We start from the raw sequence: 23301 nt of genomic DNA on the forward strand, positions 1-23301 counted from the left end.
ATTCAACTAAAATATTATATAGACTCATTACATGCAAAGTGAGATATTTCAAGCCTTTATTTGTTATAATGTTGATAAGCTTATGAAAACTTTTCACAATATCTAATTTTGAATTTGAGGTTTCCATAAGCTATAAGCCATAATCATCAAAATTATTACAAATAAATGCTTGAAATATCTCACTTTGAGTCTATATATTATATTAGTTTCACCTTTTAAGTTGAATTACTGAAATAAATGAACTTTTGCACGATATTATTCTTATTTTTCATCATTTGGGACACCGATAAAGAAACACTTACCACGAGGTTCCCGATAACCATGACCAGCATGAAGACCAGAATGCAGAGCGGCTGACCGGCCACTTCCATACAATCCCACATGGTCTCGATCCACTCTCCACACAAGACCCGAAACACGATGAGGAACGAGTGAAAGAAGTCCTTCATGTGCCAGCGGGGCAGCGTACAGTCCTTGGAGATCTTGCACACACACGACTCGTAGTTCTTCCCGAACAGTTGCATGCCGACCACGGCGAAGATGAAGACGATGATGGCCAGAACCAGCGTCAGATTCCCCAGAGCGCCCACAGAGTTCCCGATGATCTTGATCAGCGTGTTCAGAGTCGGCCACGACTTCGCCAGCTTGAAGACCCTCAGCTGAAGGAGAAGAGTCGTTTAGCAAACAGAACAAACCAATGCGACAGAAACTCAGTTAGAAACTCTGGATGAACTGAGAATCACGATTCCTTTTGGTTTCAAACTGAGTTTGCGCTTCAGACAACTAGACAAAATAACATGGAATTTACTAGAGGTTCTGAGAATTTTTTATTATTGGAGTCTATTTAAAATGTTTAATGAATCTGATTCTTTTTTTTTTGTTTAATGGGTTGAATGATTGATTCAACGACTCACTTATAAAGTACTTCACTGTTTCATTACTAAATGAATCAGCATTTTTTGAACAAATCTTTTGAATGAATGATTCATCGACTCACTTATAAAGTACTTCACTGTTTCATTACTAAATGAATCAGCATTTTTTGAACAAATCTTTTGAATGAATGATTCATTGACTCACTTATAAAGTACTTCACTGTTTCATTACTAAATGAATAAGCATTTTTTGAACAAATCTTTTGAATGAATGATTCATTGACTCACTTATAAAGTACTTCACTGTTTCATTACTAAATGAATCAGCATTTTTTGAACAAATCTTTTGAATGAATGATTCATTGACTCACTTATAAAGTACTTCACTGTTTCATTACTAAATGAATCAGCATTTTTTGAACAAATCTTTTGAAAGAATGATTCATTGGCTCACTTATAAAGTACTTCACGGTTTCATTACTAAATGAATCAGCATTTTTTGAACAAATCTTTTGAATGATTGATTCATTGACTCACTTATAAAGTACTTCACTGTTTCATTACTAAATGAATCAGCATTTTTTGAACAAATCTTTTGAATGAATGATTCATTGACTCACTTATAAAGTACTTCACTGTTTCATTACTAAATGAATCAGCATTTTTTGAACAAATCTTTTGAAAGAATGATTCATTGACTCACTTATAAAGTACTTCACGGTTTCATTACTAAATGAATCAGCATTTTTTAAACAAATCTTTTGAATGAATGATTCATTGACTCACTTAAAAAGTACTTCACTGTTTCATTACTAAATAAATCAGCATTTTTTAAACAAATCTTTTGAATGAATGATTCATTGACTCACTTATAAAGTACTTCACTGTTTCATTACTAAATGAATCAGCATTTTTTAAACAAATCTTTTGAATGAATGATTCATTGACTCACTTATAAAGTACTTCACTGTTTCATTACTAAATGAATCAGCATTTTTTAAACAAATCTTTTGAATGAATGATTCATTGACTCACTTATAAAGTACTCCACTGTTTCATTACTAAATAAATCAGAATTTTTTAAACAAATCTTTTGAATGAATGATTCATTGACTCACTTATAAAGTACTTCACTGTTTCATTAATAAATGAATCAGCATTTTTTTAACAAATCTTTTGAGTGAATGATTCATTGACTCACTTATAAAGTACTTCACTGTTTCATTACTAAATGAATCAGCATTTTTTGAACAAATCTTTTGAATGAATGATTCATTGACTCACTTATAAAGTACTCCACGGTTTCATTACTAAATGAATCAGCATTTTTTTATCTTTTGAATGAATGATTCAATGCCAAATACTTTAACAGTCACTTGTCGCCCCCCTACTGGTTTAACGATGTAATGATACAATCGTTTTTGATGCGCCAATTCACTTTCAAAAGGTGATTTGCTTAATTTTGATCGCTTTTGTAAACATACAGTAAACTATAAACTTTTATCCCAGTTCTTCTATGATAATATGAATATTTGTTATTCATATTCATATTCTGTACACAGAAATAACGAAACTGTGATTGAAAAGACTGTGCAGCTGTTTCATATCTATACAGGTGAAACTCGAAAACTTAGAATATGGTGCAAAAGTTCATTTATTTCAGTAATGGTGAAACTAATGTATTATATAGAAAAATGTGCAAGAGATGCAAGAGAGAAAAATGTGTTATAATTGAAGGTAGATTATATCTGGTTTGGGCTTGTCGTATGTGTATGTGCATGTGTATATATATATTTTTTCTTTTTCTTTAAGTTTTCTGTTGTTTGTCATTTTATGTTGGTGAGGTCATCTAATTTGTGAATCTTGTTTATAGGAATGGGGTAGGAGCTTATAAGATTTTTTTCTTCATCCTACTCCTGTTCTTTTCTTTGTCATGGAATGTACTTTGTGTTGGTTTGATTTGTTAAATTGTTTTTGTGGTATTTCGTGTTGCATTACCATGAAAAGAAAGAATAGAAAATAAATGAAATGAAATGAAATGAAATATAGATTCATTACATGCAAAATGAGATATTTCAAGCCTTTATTTGTTATAATTTTAATGATTACAGCTTATAAAAACTTTAATAATTTTGAATTTGGGGTTTTCATAACCAGTAAGCTATAATAATCAAAATTATAGCAAATAAATGCTTGAAATATCTCACTTTGCATGTAGTGAGTCTATATTATATATTAGTTTCACCTTTTAAGATGAATTACTGAAATAAATTAACTTTTGCACGATATTCTCATTTTTCGAGTTTCACTCGTACATGACAGCACCAACACACACCTGAACCGTCATCATTTAGGAATGAGATGAAGTGTGTGTTTGAATCACGATCTTTTAGCGGGGAATCGTGCAGCTCTAGATAAAAGTGTGTTTACCAGTCTGAATGAGCGCAGGACGGAGAGACCCTCCACGTTGGACAGACCCAACTCCATGAGACTCAGACTCACGATGAGGCTGTCGAAGATGTTCCAGCCCTGCTGAAAGTAGAAGTACGGGTCGAGAGCGATGATCTTCAGGACCATCTCAGCTGTGAAGATCCCCGTGAACACCTGACAACAACAACACGTCAAACAAGTCGCTTTATGTTCCGAAACAATGAACTTTGTTTACGTTTATGCATGTGGAAGATGCATTTCAATGCTATACACTTTCTGGAAATCGAACCGTTTGAGCTACAAGAATCATTATATTGATGCATCTTTACATAAATAAATATACATGGGAATGTGTCTGTCTAATCAATTAATCGTATCTAACATAAAAGTCTGTAAATATATAATGTGTGTATATATATATATATATATAAAATGTGCATACACACACATATATAAACAAATATTTATGTAAGATGCGATTAATCGATTTGACATCTCTATAAATGTAAATAAATGAATGTATAAACAATAAATACATATTCACATGTCAATTTATAAATAAATGTATAGATGTAAATGAATGTATATAAACATGTGAACTTGAACGCATTTACATTAGTTTCTACAGATGTAGAGTGGCTTGAAAAACTGTAAATATTTATTGTGATTTTCTTTGTTGTGAATATTACATTGCTGCAAAACTCTAGGATATGATCTATTATTGTAGTACTGATTTATTTTCTTTAAATTGTATTTATTACTTATTTTTTATGTATTTCTGAGTACTATACTATGATTGACAGCTGAAAGCATAATTCAATTAGCCAATCTGTATACGTATAAATATAAATCGGGCGTGCAAGGGGCGGGGCATGTGTAGAACTTTATGATTGACAGGCGTTTCGATGCTGTAGAACCCTGAGATATATACAGGTGTGTGTGTGTGTGTGTACAACAGGTCTGCTGCTTGCTTCGGCTCTTTTATATATGAAAGTTGTTCTGTTTCTTGTATCTTGTTTGTGCGCGTGTGGATGTGACTATGATACGTGACCCGGCAGCAGGAGGAGTCACACACACACACACACACACACACACACACACACTGTGAAGATGAACAGACCAGAACATCGTCTCTGGTTCTGCCTCACGTCCTGTAATGAACGCTTTCATCTGAACAATAAACAGAGATCTGGAAAGACATTTCATCCTCTCTGAGAGTGAATCTCATGAAAACACGACCAAAACAATTAAAAATATATTATTATATGAATTATCAAATAATGTATTATGAAAGAACATCAATTAAAGCACTTTTGTGTGTGTGTGTGGAACCTGGACATTTTAATAATATAGTATTTTTACTGTATAACTGTAAAAATGTTAGAAATACAAATTAGTATTTGTTTATTAAAATCAGCATAATTTAAACACATCGCAATAAATAGTACTATTATGTAGTAATATAAATACTTTAATTAAAATAATATAAAAAAGAGTGCATTTTAGTAAAAAAAAAAAAGTGGGGATAAAGTGCCTAATAGTTGATTATTACAAACTTGCGTTGTTAATATAAATAAATAAATTGAGATAAAATATAAATATAGAGATAAAAATAGAAGATAAAATAGAAATGTTGCCTTATTTCAGCTGCTTTTAACTAGTCTGACTTTAGATTTTTGGGGTAAGCGTGATCTTCCAATGAGATTCACCCTGGAGGAGGTTTATTTTCCAGTCTATAGTGAGTCATTTTCATATCGCTGATGATGATGTTGGTGAGCATAACAGATTCATACAGACGCATCATCATCATCATCTTCATCATTGCTGACAGCCCTGCGCCGGCATCTCACCCAGACACACACACACTTCACTGTGACGGAGCTTCACCTTCCACACACACATCAACATCTCCGTGAAGGCGCTAACTCCACACACTCCCAGACATGCTGGCTTGCTTTAACCCAATTTTGGGTCAAATATGGACAAACCCAGACGGTAGGTTAAAAATCTCCCCTTATCTGTGAGAACGTCAAATTCTGTTTATTTTTTTACTTTGGCTTTTTAAACTATGTATGTTAAATTTGCTGATTTTATTTTGTATTTTGTTTGTTTTATCTTATTTGTGGCACTATGGTTCAACTGCGGTTGTGTTTATCGCTGCTTAATAAATACACAAATGAATGAAAATGTAGTTGATTAATTTAACCCTGGGTTAGGTTAGGCTGGGTTAGTCCATATTTGACCCAAAGTTGGGTTGAAACAACAGCACTTTTTGGAGTGTACTGAACGAGGTGTTGGGTCATTTCTGTGACGGACACACACCGACGACGAGATGCAATCGGACGTCAGGAAATGACATCACCATCGTGTCTGTTCGGACAGCTGACACAGGAAATGACATCATCATCGCGTCTGTTGAGACAGCGGACACTTCTGAAACTAACAGAGTTTAGTCCAGAACTAAAACCTAACCTCCGGCGCGTTCTGGACACGGTGAACAATAGAAATATTGAAGAAAATGTATATAATTTCACATAACATAAGTATCGTATCACATGAAAACTTATAATGACTTTTATTTTAGGATAAACATGTGATCTGAAGCTGAGCTGTGCACGCAGACTCCTGAGCAGTGAAGGAGAAACGGTGTGTGTGTGTGTGTGTGGAGCGTCTCTCCACCCGTCAGTGTGAGTTTCTCCATCTAACACAGATTACAAACAACACGTGACCTCTGAACTTCGGCCGAGCGCAGTGAGACATGCTAACACAAGCGTGACTCACGCCTGTCTGCTTCTCTCTCTCACACACACACACACACTCTCTCTCTCAAAGCAACAAATGCAGCGTAAGCCAAACATGCAGCAGTTCACAGTCCGTACAGGAGATGTTGACACAACGAATCAAATCTCATGTCTTTGCATCAGATAAGAAAACTTCTAAATAACCTTTAGAAATATATAATAAACAACGTTTTTAAACGGTTTAAAAAATTAAACGCACTGTAAAAAAAAAATATGTTTATGATTTTTAATCACAACATTTTTTTCTTTTGTAAAATCAACTTAAATAATTTATGTGGTTCAGATAACATCATATTTTGAGTTTCTGATTATTAAATCAATCTCCTTCATTTTATTAACTCAATTTCTCCATTTCAATGAACTTAAAATTTTAAGGCAACCAGGTTAATTAATTTTTTAAGTTAAATCAACAATATTTGAAATAAAGGTGAACTAAAATAAAATATATTATAAGAAAATAACTGTAATAAAATAATTTAAAGAACTAAAATTATTACAACTTAAACTGAAATAAAAATAAATTACAGCTACATAGAAATATTTGTAAAAAAAAAATTCTAAAAAAATTCTAAAAAAAAAAATCACATAAAATTAAAAATAAATATTTAATTTTGCGTTATTAACTAAATATATTAAAACAGTTTTCGTTAATTAAAATAAAATAAAATAAATTTCATCAGGGAATCATCAGTGAATCATCAGTGAATCATCAGTGAATCATCAGTAAATCATCAGTGAATCATCAGTAAATCGTCAGTGAATCGTCAGTAAATCGTCAGTGAATCATTAGTGAATCGTCAGTAAATCATCAGTGAATCGTCAGTAAATCATTAGTGAATCGTCAGTAAATCATTAGTGAATCGTCAGTAAATCATCAGTGAATCGTCAGTAAATCATTAGTGAATCGTCAGTAAATCATCAGTGAATCGTCAGTAAATCATCAGTGAATCGTCAGTAAATCATTAGTGAATCGTCAGTAAATCATCAGTGAATCGTCAGTAAATCATTAGTGAATCGTCAGTAAATCGTCAGTGAATCGTCAGTAAATCGTCAGTGAATCGTCAGTAAATCGTCAGTAAATCATTAGTGAATCGTCAGTAAATCATCAGTGAATCGTCAGTAAATCATTAGTGAATCGTCAGTAAATCATTAGTGAATCGTCAGTAAATCATCAGTGAATCGTCAGTAAATCATTAGTGAATCGTCAGTAAATCATCAGTGAATCGTCAGTAAATCATCAGTGAATCGTCAGTAAATCATCAGTGAATCGTCAGTAAATCATCAGTGAATCATCAGTAAATCATCAGTGAATCATCAGTAAATCATCAGTGAATCGTCAGTAAATCATCAGTGAATCGTCAGTAAATCATCAGTGAATCATCAGTAAATCATCAGTGAATCGTCAGTAAATCATTAGTGAATCGTCAGTAAATCATCAGTGAATCGTCAGTAAGTCATCAGTGAATCGTCAGTAAATCATTAGTGAATCGTCAGTAAATCATCAGTGAATCGTCAGTAAATCATCAGTGAATCGTCAGTAAATCATCAGTGAATCGTCAGTAAATCATTAGTGAATCGTCAGTAAATCATTAGTGAATCGTCAGTAAATCGTCAGTGAATCATCAGTGAATCGTCAGTAAATCATCAGTGAATCGTCAGTAAATCATCAGTAAATCATTAGTGAATCGTCAGTAAATCATCAGTGAATCATCAGTAAATCATCAGTGAATCATCAGTAAATCGTCAGTAAATCATCAGTGAATCATCAGTGAATCGTCAGTAAATCATCAGTAAATCATCAGTGAATCATCAGTGAATCGTCAGTAAATCATCAGTGAATCATTAGTGAATCGTCAGTAAATCATCAGTGAATCATCAGTGAATCGTCAGTAAATCATCAGTGAATCATTAGTGAATCGTCAGTAAATCATCAGTGAATCATCAGTGAATCGTCAGTAAATCATCAGTGAATCGTCAGTAAATCATCAGTGAATCGTCAGTAAATCATTAGTGAATCGTCAGTAAATCATCAGTGAATCATCAGTAAATCATCAGTGAATCATCAGTAAATCGTCAGTAAATCATCAGTGAATCATCAGTGAATCGTCAGTAAATCATCAGTGAATCGTCAGTAAATCATCAGTGCTCACCAGGTTCCCCACAGACAGCATCCGGTTGAACTCATCCGTCATGGGATAGTGTTCGAGAGCCATGAAGAGTGTGTTGAGGACGATGCAGATAGTGATGGCCAGATCCAGGAAGGGGTCCATGACCATGATCTTCACCCACTCCTTCAGCTTCATCCAGCGAGGGCAGCACGTCCACACCAGGTACTTGTGTGCGAACGCGTACCAACACGGGTGACACTTCTGCTGCGCCTCCTCCAGCTCTGAGACACCAAACATTATGACAACAAGGTCATGGGTTCAATTCCCAGGGAATAAAACTCATGTAAATGTGTTTATTTTATATCTACAAAATTATTATTAGTACTAATAGTGTTAAAGCACCGGTAAGAAACTTAAAAAGGTTTTTCTGTTGCATCAGAACACACACAGACAATCCTTTGTGGCTCTTATTAAAACCAAGTGTTTGCAACTTTCAGGTGCTTTTCAGCCATTTTACAAACTTCAACCATTTTGTACAAATCCACCTCCTAAACCCCGCCCCCAAAAACAGGTCAGCCAATCCGATGTCAGCAAACCTGAAAGTGCACAATGATTGACGGGCATCTAGTGTTAGTGATCATGGTCAGATAGTTTAATGTGATTTCTGTCAGGTAAGAGGGATTTTATACATGATATTAAAGCACTAAAGTGTACCATAATATGTTTGGGTGAATAAATTAAATAAAAAAAAATGCATAAATTAAGTGATAAGGCCTTATGTCACAGTCTCTTTAGCTATCTGACTGTAAATAAAAGATGTTTTTGGCAATGCTATTCAAATGTTACAATTTTCAGATTCAGACAATGAAAACATAATGTACAAAACGTGGTTTGTAGCACCACATGAAAAGGTCACGGTGAAAGGTTAGCATGTTGTTTTCTACCCTACTGAGGTCGAATCACACTTGATACGAGGGGATGTGTGTTTCGGAGGAACCTGTAAGTGTTCTAATGAGAAATGAGACAGAGACGGACACTATGTGGGTCTAGATTTGGCTGTGTGTCAGTAATGTGCCAGTAACTCGTGCGATGAGAAGCTGAGATGGTGTGATGCTCCACAGCGGGTTCATTCGACCTGTCAGGCTTTATTTCATCCTCCACAAGAGAAACTGACCAACTTCAGTTTACACACTCTTCCCTTTACACAGCAAGGACAGGAGCCAAACTGAGCACGACATGTGTAATATTGTGGTTTTGTGTTAATGTTGCAATATAAAAAAAATTGTTATTAATTTTGGCTTATATATATTGATTTAATTAAATTATAAAAAATATATTTTATCAGGAGAAATGAATTAAGTGTATTTATTAATTTAAATTATTAGTAATAACTGTTTTAAAAAAATAAGTTAATTAAATAAAATTGTATTTATATATTTTAAAAAGAATGATTTGTTTTTAGAATAAAAATATATAAATAAAATTCTAAAATATATATATTTCTTTCAAATAATTCAGGATAAATTTATTAATTAAGTGTATTTATTAATTTAAATGATAAGAAATAAATAACTGTTTTAAAAAAATAAGTTAATTGATTAAAATTGTATTTATATATTTTAATTCTAAAAATAAATGATTATTTTTAAATATTTTTAAAAATAATTCAATATTTGTATATTATATTTTATATAAAAATATATAAAATATTTTTTTAAATAATTCAAAATAAATATTTTTTTTATTTAAATGATAAAAAATAAAGTATTATTTTAATTAAATAATTAGTTAAAATAATTATTATACATTAAATAACTTAATTTAATATTTTAATTATTATAGAATCTTAAAATGTAAAAAAGGTTGTATTTATTTATTTATTAGTACTATTATTCAGTGTTTATTATTATTATTATTATTATTATTATATTAGGCAAATATTTATGTATGCACAACATGTACAAATAATACTATATACTATTATTATTATTTTTTATAAAATCACATATTTGATTTGTTTATTTATGTACATTAATTTACTTCTGTCATAACAAAATAGTCCATGCAACAATAAAAACATGTTGAAAACTATGATAACCATGGCACATTTTTATAAAGGGTACGTCTGAGTATTTTTGCAATATGGCTAATCCAGTGTCAGCATACTTATATAAATCAGTAAGAGGAAGCTAGCAATCTATCACACACGTATGTAAGCATCATCTGACATAACGTGCTCATTACAGTAAATTTGGCCTGCTGCTGTCCTGCCGTGTCAGCTTTCACATGCGTGATAATGAGGATTGGCATTTTCTTACGCTAGCAGGTCTAAACTCAGACCCTGTGAGCTCAGGCCTTCTTCTGTTTGCAACTTTTGTGCTGACCAGTCAAGAGTCCAGAAAAGACTCAAAAATATGGGCCATTTCTGTTCATAAATGACATTTCATGAGCAGTGGTGTCCTCTAGTCAGGGGAGCACACTAGCCATACAATACAGAACAGACTTTTGAGGAAGTATCGTTATGCTTTTACTGAAAAAAAAAAAAAAAACTCTCAGGTTTAAGACTCGTTCACATCAAGGGTGATAACTATATTTGTGTCTATATAGCGCCATTGTCGACTCGCGGACTTTCCCAATCTTTCCCAACATTTGCTGTCTGCAAAAAGTCTATAAATAACTAAAATATAACTAAAAAACACAATAAATCTTAACTATATTTGTGTCTACATCGACAGATGATATTGTACTGTTTCTAAGTGCGCTACAATTTTGTCGTCTGCCGCTTTAAATGCTCCAGCTCGTTAAAGTTAGATGGATTCTGATTGGCTGTCAGTGTTTTTATTGTTCATCAGCTGACCAAAATGGCTATAAAATCGTGATATCGTTCTGTTCTGTTTATTTTAAGTTTGCTTCAATTTTGTCGTCTGTCACTTTAAATGTTTGCGCTCGTTAAAGTCAGAAGGATTCTGATTGGCTAACGTTTTCATCGTTCATCACTATGAAAGTGATATCGCTCAGTCTATACGAAGCCTGCAACAATTTTGTCTTCTGTCACTTTAAATTCTCAAGCTCGTTAAAGTCAGATGGATTCTGATTGGTTGTCAATGTTTTTAGCGTTCATCAGCTGACAAAAAAAAAATCGCTATTAAAGTGATATCGTACTGTTCTGATTATTTTAAGTTTACTTCAATTTTGTCGTCTGTCACTTTAAATGTTTGCGCTCGTTCAAGTCAGGAGGATTCTGATTGGCTAATGTTTTCATCGTTCATCACTATAAAAGTGATATCGCTCTGTCTATTCGAAGCCTGCAACAATTTTGTCTTCTGTCACTTTAAATTCTCAAGCTTGTTAAAGTCAGATGGATTCTGATTGGTTGTCAATGTTTTTAGCGTTCATCAGCTGACAAAAAAAATCGCTATTAAAGTGATATCGTACTGTTCTGTTTATTTTAAGTTTGCTTCAATTTTGTCGTCTGTCACTTTAAATTTTGCGTTCAAGTCAGGAGGATTCTGATTGGCTAACGTTTTCATCGTTCATCACTATGAAAGTGATATCGCTCAGTCTATACGAAGCCTGCAACAATTTTGTCTTCGGTCACTTTAAATTCTCAAGCTCGTTAAAGTCAGATGGATTCTGATTGGTTGTCAATGTTTTTATCGTTCATCAGCTGGGAAAGAAATCACAATAACAGTGATATCGTTCTGTTTATTCTAAGTTCACTGCAAATTTACCACAGTAAATGCTTAAGCTCGTTCCCAGCAGGAACATCGCAAACAATGAAAATAAATGCATCACTTGTATTAGTTTCTACATAGCAGATTTGAAACCGCGAGGACGTTCTGTAACGTTATGATGTATCGGCCGAAACGCTCAGGGAAGAGTCGTTCTTCTTGTGCCGGCCAGGTGATGTCCCAGTCTGGAGCATCAGTGGGAGGGTTACACCTTTCCACTGAATAACAACAGCGACTACATCTCGGGGGACGACATTAACCACGAGCAGATGGAGACACTTCTCCTGGCCTCGCACGCACTTAGCAGAAAAAGACTTGGTGTGGATTTTATGTGCATATGGAGAGTTTTCAGGGCTCATATCTCATCACTGGCTCGTTTACGATCGGTGTTGGTTTGTTGTTGTTGTGTAGCTGTCTTACCTTCCATGGCGTCAGTGATGTAGCTGGTGGCGCTCAGGGCCCGGTCCCGGCCCTCCTGGGGCAGCTGGGGCAACAGCATGCTGCTCAGCTCATTGGTGGAGTTGTGCCCCTGTAAGACCAGAACATTCACATAAATGCCTTCATAAGGCAATAAACAAGGGCAGACTTTTAGAACTCAGTGGTTTCTCTTTCCCTTATATTTATTTGATAATAATATGTATTACAATGCAAGTTTACAAAAACAAAAGGTTGGTTTGAGGTTGCAAGGGTATCAGGGTGGTTGCTAGGGTGTGAGTGTGGTTGCTAGGATGTTGCTTAGGGCATTTGTAGTATCCCTGTGCAGTTATTGAGTGTTTTAATGCTTTTAAGCACAGTTTAACAAAAACAAAAGGTTGGGTTGAGGTTGCAAGGGTATCAGGGTGGTTGCTAGGGTGTGAGTGTGGTTGCTAGGGTGCTGCTTAGGGCCTTTGTAGTATCCCTGTGCAGTTATTGAGTGTTTTAATGCTTTTAAGCACAGTTTAGAAAAAACCAAAGGTTGGTTTGAGGTTGCAAGGGTATCAGGGTGGTTGCTAGGGTGTCAGCGTGGTTGCTAGGGTGTTGCTTAGGGTATTTGTAGTATCCCTGTGCAGTTGTTGAGTGTTTTAATGCTTTTGAGCACAGTTTAACAAAAACCAAAGGTTGGTTTGAGGTTGCAAGAGTGTCAGGGTGGTTGCTAGGGTGTTGCTATGTGGTTGCGTAGGGCATTTCTACTGTAGTATCGCTGTCCAGTGTTTTATGCAAGTGTCTAAATGCTTTTAAGCAGATTGCAATGTGGTTGCTGGGGTGTTTGGGTGGTTGCTAGGGTGTTGCTATGTGGTTACTACGGTGTTGCGGGACATGTTGCTAAGTGTTCTGAATGATTTTAGACAAACAGCTATGTGGTTTCTAATGTGACTGGATGGTTGCTAGGGTGTTGCTATGTGGTTGTGATTCCAAGGGCACTGCTAGTGTTGCTTTGCAGTTTCTAAGTGTTCTGAACAATGTTAGACAAATAGTAATGCTGCTGGGGTGTATGGGTGGTTGCTAGGGAGTTGCTATGTGGTTACTACGGTGTTGTGGGCCATTGAGAATGTTAGTGTGGCTGTGCAGTTGCTAAGTGTTCTGAACGAGACAAACAGCTATGTGGTTGCTAGGGTGTTGTTATGTGGTTATGATTCAAGGGCACTGCTAGTGTTGCTTTGCAGTTGATCGTTCTGAACGATTTTGGACAAACAGCTATGTGGTTTCTAGGGTTACTGAGTGGTTGCTATGTTTTTGTTTTTGCCATTGCAAGAGCATTGCTAGTGTTGCTGTGCATTTGCTACCCGTTCTGAATGATTTATGGACAGTACTATGGAGTTGCCAAGTGTTCTGAACAGATTTAAGCACATTGCAATGTGGTTGCTAGTGTGTTTAGCTGTTTGCTAGGGCGTTGCTACAGTGTTTGCTAGTGTTGCTAGGTTTTCTGAACGTTTTTAGACAATAGCTATGTGGTTTCCACAGTGTTGCTGTGCAGTTGTTACCTGTTCTGAAAGATTTTAAGCACATTGCTGTGCAGTTGCTAGGGTGACTGCAAGGTGGTTGCCAGGCACTACTATGTGGTTGCTAGGGTGTTCTGGATAGTTCCACCCTCAACTCTCTCTGATATTCTGGTCTCTAGATATGGCTCAGCAAACACTATATTTAACATATTGTATTGACTTAGCTGAAAACACACACATTAATCTTCAACACTCAGTGGCATTTAAAATCGATTCTGTTTAGTGCAAAACAAAAGACTAATAACATCAGCTATTAACCCTCAGCAGAAATGTCTCAAGTGTTAATGGGTGGTTTGGGAAATGTGATCATTTTTGTCAAATGCTTTTATGCATTTGTTTTCTAAGCGTTTGCTGGATTTTAATTGTTTTAATATGAGGCCTTTGAGACAAGTACATGATGTCTGACTGTAACAATGACCCTCTGATTATATAATGTGTTTTTGATCGCAGGTAATCAAAGGAATGACGCAGGAGCACTTCACATCGGCCCACCATAACGCCCACTCCTGCTGTTCAGACGAGTGGGAAACACCGCTGCAGAAGTGTGTGTGTGCGCCTCTACTCTTATTCAACATCTGTTGCTACGTAACCATGACTACATCGCCAAGACAACAGGGTTTCCATGCCTCTAACACACAGTCCAGACAGTTCTCAGACTCCTTTCTGAGTTTTTCAGATTTCTTGGCTTGACGTTGTACTTCCGTTTCATACAGCTGGCTAAAAATGATGACCCCCACATAGAAAAGAAAACTCACTTATAATATATCAAAAATATCTACATTTTTTCCTCCTACACAACTATGAGAATAGGGTCAAAACATCGTCAAAAATTAGTTTTTATTGTATTTTTACTGAATTTTACTGTATTTTTATCAAATAAATGCAGCCTTGGTGAGCAGATGTCGTTGAAATAAAAATGTACCAAGTTGTAAGTTTTGATCTGTAGTGAATATGTAAATATTGAGTTGATTTCCATTTATTTAAATATTTTAGCACAACAATAAGCAATTAATCATTAGACAATAGCAATAAAAATATGCATTTTGAAGAATTTTATAATAATAATAATAATAATGATTATAATTATCATATTGATTATTTTTATTATGATAGCAATAATTATGACATTACCTTATTCAATATTATGTCATAACTTAAATGAGATCTCAATAAAAACTTATTATTTTTAACAATCTGAGCTGCTTCAGCTAGCTGATAAACAGCCTATTTTTTACTTTTAATTAAATTTTACATCATGCAAATAATGTCATCATGCAACACAAAGCTTCAAATATATACTTTCTTAATTTTAAGTGTGAAATATGACCTGTAAGGTTTTTTTTAGGGCTGTGCAAAAATTAATTGCGATTAATCGCATCCAAAATAAAAGTCTGTGTTTACATAATATATTTGTGTGTGCTGTATATAATTATTTTGTATATATAAATACACACACATGCATGTATATATTTAAGAAAATGTGTTATTCATATATAAAATATTTATATTTATACAATATAGATTATGTTTTTATAAATATATACAGAATTTAAGCGCAAATAATTCTTAAATATATACATGCATGCATAGGTATTTATATATACAAAATAATTATATACAGCACACTCAAATATATTATGTAAACACAGACTTTTATTTTGGATGCGATTAATCGCAATTAACTTTTGCACAGCCCTAGTTTTTTTTTGTTTTTTTTGTCAGATTCACTGATAACTTCTGTACTGTAAACATCATCACATTACTACATTCGGCTTAATAGCTGACAATGCAAAACGTCTAGACAACAACAACAAAAATCCATATTGTCTGTTGGACTTATTCAATAAAAATAACCTCAGTCTTTGAATTAGAATTATTCCATTTGACATGCGGACAAATGAACATTTGCGAGCGTAGGAAAGATCAGAAGAGGTGGAGGTTCTCGCAGAACACTAATCATTACACAGCATGTATTCAGCCGGCCAATAAAAGAAAAGAGCTCGTCAAGATCAGCTCAGAAAAGGCAAGAGAGTAATGCATATTATCAATGTAACTGACAGCTGTAGAAGGACTGAGTATATGAACAACACACACACACAGCAATCTTTGAAGACAATGATGATGTTTAGGAGATAATTAAGTATTTTTTAACACGTTTATCCCTGGGTTGAAAACTTTCCATTCATCAAAGAATCCTGAAAAATAAAATGTATCACAGTTTCCACAAAAATATGAACTTTCAACATTGATATGATAATAATCAAATCATCATATTAGAGTGATTTCTGAAGGATCATGTGACACTAAAGACTGGAGTAATGATGCTAAAAATTCAGCTTTAATCACAGGAATAAATTTAATTTTAACATATATTGACCTAGAAAACTGTTATTTTGAATTGGAATAATATTTCACTATTTTTACTGTTTTTATTGTATTTTTGATCAAAAGGATAGTGAGGGTAAAAGCATTATCATATATTTGATATTTTAGCTGTAGGCCATAGCGATAAAACATTATATGCATTATTAAGAATATAATAATCATAATTATTATTATTACAAATAAACCAAGTATCAGTCAAAAGTCATTTCTTCAAACTGGATTATGTTTTACAAGAAAATACTCTTTCAGTAATTTTACTTCAAAAATGCAACATTTAATTCACTTTTATGTGCTAGTCGAGTGATTTTTTTTAAATTTTTTTCACAAGATTGACTCAACAAGAGAGGATTCCCGATCTATAGATGCAGAGCGACTCGCACATGTGCTTCATTACAAATCAATCATGCCGTTATTACCTCGACCAGCCCTGCTCACTTTGATTAGAAGCTTAAAGTCACTTACGCTCTCCTCTTTGACCTTCTCCATAGTGCAGGTGGGCAGTTGCAGAGGAGACAGCGGCCCCTGGCCCGAGACCCCGTTCTGGTCCATGGCCACGAAGAGTTTGCCGTTGATGTTGAGGCTTGGGAAGAAGAACTGGGAGCTGTGACTGCATGTGCTTTGAGCGCTGGTCCGTCTCCGGCTCCAGGGAAGCGCCAGTGATCCGCCTCGACTGTCCGAATCTCCGTGATTGCTAAACTCGTCGTCGGCGAAATCCACCTCTGAGTCTTTGTTCGGCGGCCGGAAGTTGAAGATGCTGACCTGGCTTTCCCGTCTGGCCCTCAAGGATAAAGTGCGGACCAGCAAAGAGTGTGTTTGCTAGAAAGAAAGAAAGAAAGAAATGTGAGGCTTTTTAACAGAACTCTCATTTTTTGAGTGAACTATTATGCTAAACCCACCTTCATCCCCTCTATAGTGTCCAGCTTGGCTGATTTGTCGTCCCCCGTCATCCCTTCTGACATCGGCCTCGAGCTTTTCCTCCGGTCGAGATTCCCTTTGCCTTGCGAGGAGAACGGCGACACGTCAGCGGTCAAGATGGACTCGGTTTCTTGTGCTTTCTGAGCAACCTGAGAGACACAATATAGCATTCATTTCTTATTGCTTAAATCAAGGATTCGCAAACTATTTGGTCAGCCGAACCCCTTATGCCGGGTTCAAACTACACAATATCAGTCCAAAAATAGGGTGACGTAGCGTGTCGTCATTAACTTTTTTACTCCTAGCCACGGCGGCTAGTGGTTTTCTCCACTCAGCGTTTTCACTGGGCACAGTTCTGACATCGATACCATGGGAAAAACCGCCATATAGATATTTGTAATATTATCACATAATTTGGCGGCAGGTTTATTAGGCTGCTGTCACTTTAAGACCTGGCGCACGTATCTAACATACCGATACACGTGAGTTTTCTTTCTCTGTTTACGTTGACTAGCATAACTGACCGTGTTTACATGAATATTCGCCAAGACCTGCATTATTTTGTGTGTATTTGACTGTTTAAAGCACAATAAGCCTCGAAAAAGAACTCAATTTACTTGGCGGTTTTGTTCGCACACACTTTGTGTGTAAAATTACGCGCAATACAACGCTGAATTACGAATATATATGAATATGGAGAACTGTGGGGGATTTAGCATAAAACACACTGCGTCGGTAGCTATTGTTTGTTTACGTGTTTCCAAAAGTCGCAAGTTCCGCCTTCTCAATGACATCACACACGGCAAGCGCTGATTGGTCGAGAAGCAACGTGAAATGTTTCTTGAATGCAGGAGTCAAAATAGCATATTCTGACCATCATAACAGACAAAAATGTTGTGTAGTCTGAACCCAGCATTAGACGAAAAACACACACATTAATATTTTAATAATTTAAAAACATTCTCATGCTCACGTTTCTCTGATGTTGGTTGATGATCACATGACATGCAAGTAAACAGATACAATATTTAGTCTTTATTAATAAGTGTTTGTTTTTTTGTTTTTTTTTAAAAAAGGGCTGCAGATTATATATTGCACTTATTCTGTCATATTGCGATATAATAAACATTTCACTTTTCAGCTGGACTCTTTACATTCACACCGGTGGTTTTAGAAATAATAATATTAGAAATAATTAGAGGGGTAGTTTCCCCTCTAATTATTAAGACAGAAATGCAATACTGTAGTTAAGTACAATTTTACCATAAAATGAAAATTAATGTGATATTACTATAATTTACATATGGGAAGTGATATCAAGATATATCTGGATTTCAGTCTTATTTCAATTGCTTGTGAAGCCCCATTGAATTATTTTAATGTTATTTAATGAATGATTAGCATTGCATCGTCTCATGAACCCTCGATTGGGATGTGAATGTAGAAATGAACAGCTGATGTGAGTGGTGACCCCGACGTGCCTGCTGTTCCTTCTTCAGCTGTTCCATGGCGAGCTGAAACTCCTGCTCTTTCTGCAGGGCTTCTGCGATCGTGGCCTGGTTCTGCTCCTCGTACGCCATGGCCACCACAGCCAGGATCAGGTTCACCAGGTAGAAGGAGCCCAGGAAGATCACCACCACAAAAAACACCATGTACGCTTTCCCCGCGGAGCGCAGAGTCTGTGATCACAGAAACGGCATCGAATCACAGTGGCTGCAATAACTGCAAATTGCTTTATTATTTGTTGTTGGAGATTATTCGATAATTAGATGCATTGGTCAGGCTGATAAATCAATCATTTTGAGATAATCTGCATTGGTCAAAATCAAACTTAATTGCCAAAATCTGCCAAAAGAGAATGGATAATAGATAAATAAAATAAATTTCTAAATGCATGCAAAAGTTTGTGTTTATACGATTTTTGACGCCAAAATTAGTATATATTAACATTTTCACTACCGTTCAAAAGTTTTTAATGTTTTTGAAGGCTGCATTTATTGGATTAAAAATAAAGTAAAACATTATTTTTTATAAATATTATTACACAATAAAAGACATATATTTTACTGCAATATATGTTGAAATTTAATTTATTCCTGTGATCAAAGCATCATTACTCCAGTCAATGTCACATGATCCTTCAGAAATCACTCTAATATGAGGATCTGATGCTCAAGAAAACATTTATGATTATTATCAATGTTGAAAACACTTCATATTTTAGGGAAACTGATGCATTCAATTTTTCAGGATTCTTTAATAGAATAAAACAGCATTTATTTGAAATCGTTTGTACCATTATACATCCCACTTTTGCTCAATTTAATGCATCCTTAAATAAAAGTGTTTTTTTTGTTGTTCTTCTTTTCAATACTTTTGAACGTTAGTGTAAATGCATCTCAATTGCTTTAAGTAAATAGAGGAACTTATGGCCGATGTTGAACAACCTGTACATTCAACCACATGGCAGAATGTGACGTAATGAGAGAGAACAGAAGGAATACTGACATGATGATAGAGGTTTTCCCAGTAATCTTGTGTCATGAGTCTGAAAAGGGAGAGGAAAGCCCATCCAAAGGTGTCAAAGCTGGTGTAGCCGTAGTTTGGGTTTCGTCCAGTCTTCATACATTCAAAACCATCTGGACATTTGCTGCAGAAAAGAGAAATAACTAGTTCGTAAATAAGCCATGTTTCAAAGTTTTAAAGTTTTTGTCTCGTATTCTCCATTGTTGCGGCTCCTCTCTTCCCAGTCTGTCAGTAACGCTTTGTTTACTTCCTGTCTCTATGAAGCCCCTCCTTCTGAAAAGCACACTGTGCTCTGATTGGTCAGCTGGAGTAGTGTGTTGTGATTGGTCGAGCGCTTTGAGTGTGTTTGGGGAATGTCCCGCCCCTTACCATAACCACCAGTTTAACACACTAAAGCCTAAACAGTCTCTGTTACTGTAATCTATTATCACTGTAAAGCTGCTTTGAAACTATCTATATTGTTAAAAGCGCTGTATAAATGAAAGTGACTTGACTAGAAACTCAAACTCAGACGTGACCTTTAACATAGGCACCAAAGGTGAGCGATCTTTGAACACTTGGTCTATGACTGATATTCACAGAAAACAGTAGTGAGAGGCTGGTGGCGCCAGTGGCTTGAGTCTGTGCCCGTCTGCCTCTCAGAGACTGGCATGCTGGAAGTGTGAGGGTGCGGGTGACGGGCGCTATCGCACTCACACACCTCGCCGTGTCCCTGAAGGACGTGCTAATGGACGGGCCCCACTTCATTTCGATTTGGACTGAGGCCCTCGGACCCCAGACACACTGATATCAACCGCGGTTTCCTTTCTCGGGTGGCACACGATGCCAGAACGTGCTCTCCGACACACACTACTATTTACAGCAGACTTCAGACGAAAAAAATAAGTGACAGACAACTGATGGTTCAGTTATCAACAACAAAAAATCAGCATTGAGTAAATATGATTTCATTGTGGCTTTAAAAACAACATTTAATCAGTATTTTTGTCAATATTTGATCATTATTTTATAATAGTTTTAAAGTCAACATTTAATCAGGTTTTGAGTCTTGTTTAAAAATTATTTATATTGATATTTATTTTATATTTCATCTATATTGTTGTAATATTTATATTTATTTCTTGATAACATACATAATGTTTTATAAAAAACAAAAAAATATAGAAAAACTTTTTTAAAATTAATAATTAATTAGTATTATTTCATTATGCCTTTTAAATGGTTTTAAATATATATAATAAGTAATCGACTCCACTGATCATCTATATTACTGTAATCGACTCCATCACTGATCATCTATATTACTGTAATCGACCCCATCACTGATCATCTATATTACTGTAATCGACTCCATCACTGATCATCTATATTACTGTAGTCGACTCCATCACTGATCATCTATATTACTGTAGTCGACTCCACCACTGATCATCTTTATTACTGTAATCGACTCCATCACTGATCATCTATATTACTGTAGTCGACTCCATCACTGATCATCTATATTACTGTAGTCGACTCCATCACTGATCATCTATATTACTGTAATCGACTCCATCACTGATCATCTATATTACTGTAATCGACTCCATCACTGATCATCTATATTACTGTAATCGACTCCACTGATCATCTATATTACTGTAATCGACTCCACTGATCATCTATATTACTGTAGTCGACTCCACCACTGATCATCTTTATTACTGTAATCGACTCCATCACTGATCATCTATATTACTGTAGTCGACTCCACTGATCATCTATATTACTGTAGTCGACTCCACTGATCATCTATATTACTGTAGTCGACTCAATCACTGATCATCTATATTACCGTAATCGACTCAATCACTGATCATCTATATTACTGTAGTCGACTCAATCACTGATCATCTATATTACTGTAGTCGACTCCATCACTGATCATCTATATTACTGTAATCGACTCCACTGATCATCTATATTACTGTAATCGACTCAATCACTGATCATCTATATTACTGTAGTCGACTCCATCACTGATCATCTATATTACTGTAATCAGCTGCATCACTGATCATCTATATTACTGTAATCAGCTGCATCACTGATCATCTATATTACTGTAAACTACTCCACTGATCGTCTATATTACTGTAATCGACTCCACTGATCATCTATATTACTGTAGTCGACTCCATCACTGATCGTCTATATTACTGTAATCGACTCCACTGATCATCTATATTACTGTAGTCGACTCCACCACTGATCATCTTTATTACTGTAATCGACTCCATCACTGATCATCTATATTACTGTAGTCGACTCCATCACTGATCATCTATATTACTGTAGTCGACTACACTGATCATCTATATTACTGTAATCGACCCCATCACTGATCATCTATATTACTGTAATCGACTCATCACTGATCATCTATATTACTGTAATCGATTCCATCACTGATCATCTATATTACTGTAATCGACTCCATCACTGATCATCTATATTACTGTAATCGACTCATCACTGATCATCTATATTACTGTAATCGACTCATCACTGATCATCTATATTACTGCAATCGACTCCATCACTGATCATCTATATTACTGCAATCGACTCCATCACTGATCATCTATATTACTGCAATCGACTTCATCACTGATCATCTATATTACTGTAATCGACTCCATCACTGATCATCTATATTACTGTAGTCGACTCCATCACTGATCATCTATATTACTGTAATCGACTCCATCACTGATCATCTATATTACTGTAATCGACTCCATCACTGATCATCTATATTACTGTAATCGACTCCATCACTGATCATCTCTATATTACTGTAATCGACTCCATCACTGATCATCTATATTACTGTAATCGACTCATCACTGATCATCTATATTACTGTAATCGACTCCATCACTGATCATCTATATTACTGTAATCGACTCCATCACTGATCATCTATATTACTGTAGTCGACTCCATCACTGATCATCTATATTACTGTAGTCGACTCCATCACTGATCATCTATATTATTGTAATCGACTCCATCACTGATCATCTATATTACTGTAATCGACTCCATCACTGATCTTCTATATTACTGTAGTCGACTCCATCACTGATCATCTATATTACTGTAATCGACTCATCACTGATCATCTATATTACTGTAATCGACTCATCACTGATCATCTATATTACTGTAATCGACTCCATCACTGATCATCTATATTACTGTAGTCGACTCCATCACTGATCATCTATATTACTGTAGTCGACTCCATCACTGATCATCTATATTACTGTAGTCGACTCCATCACTGATCATCTATATTACTGTAATCGACTCCATCACTGATCATCTATATTACTGTAGTCGACTCCATCACTGATCATCTATATTACTGTAATCGACTCCATCACTGATCATCTATATTACTGTAATCGACTCCATCACTGATCTTCTATATTACTGTAATCGACTCCATCACTGATCATCTATATTACTGTAATCGACTCCACTGATCATCTATATTACTG

The 23301-nt window shown here is 35.2% G+C and overlaps 1 protein-coding gene across 2 annotated transcripts in view; it reads right to left on the minus strand.

The window, feature by feature from the left end:
* The window catches only part of scn5lab (sodium channel, voltage gated, type V-like, alpha b), a 144789-nt gene that overhangs the window by 59385 nt on the left and 62103 nt on the right, over positions 1 to 23301 (minus strand). For both annotated transcript variants that reach the window (XM_089125950.1, XM_089125951.1), the window contains exons 9-16: positions 19733 to 19874; positions 18706 to 18903; positions 17206 to 17373; positions 16772 to 17125; positions 12366 to 12474; positions 8257 to 8495; positions 3306 to 3479; positions 303 to 659 (exon numbers count right to left, since the gene is read on the minus strand). In XM_089125950.1, coding sequence (XP_088982076.1) covers positions 303 to 659; positions 3306 to 3479; positions 8257 to 8495; positions 12366 to 12474; positions 16772 to 17125; positions 17206 to 17373; positions 18706 to 18903; positions 19733 to 19874 — 1741 coding nt within the window. The remainder of the gene's footprint in view (positions 1 to 302; positions 660 to 3305; positions 3480 to 8256; positions 8496 to 12365; positions 12475 to 16771; positions 17126 to 17205; positions 17374 to 18705; positions 18904 to 19732; positions 19875 to 23301) is intronic.

This window comes from Pimephales promelas, chromosome 22 (genome assembly GCF_988280905.1).
Source record: "Pimephales promelas chromosome 22, fPimPro1.hap1.1, whole genome shotgun sequence".
NCBI classification, from domain to species: Eukaryota; Metazoa; Chordata; class Actinopteri; order Cypriniformes; family Leuciscidae; genus Pimephales; species Pimephales promelas.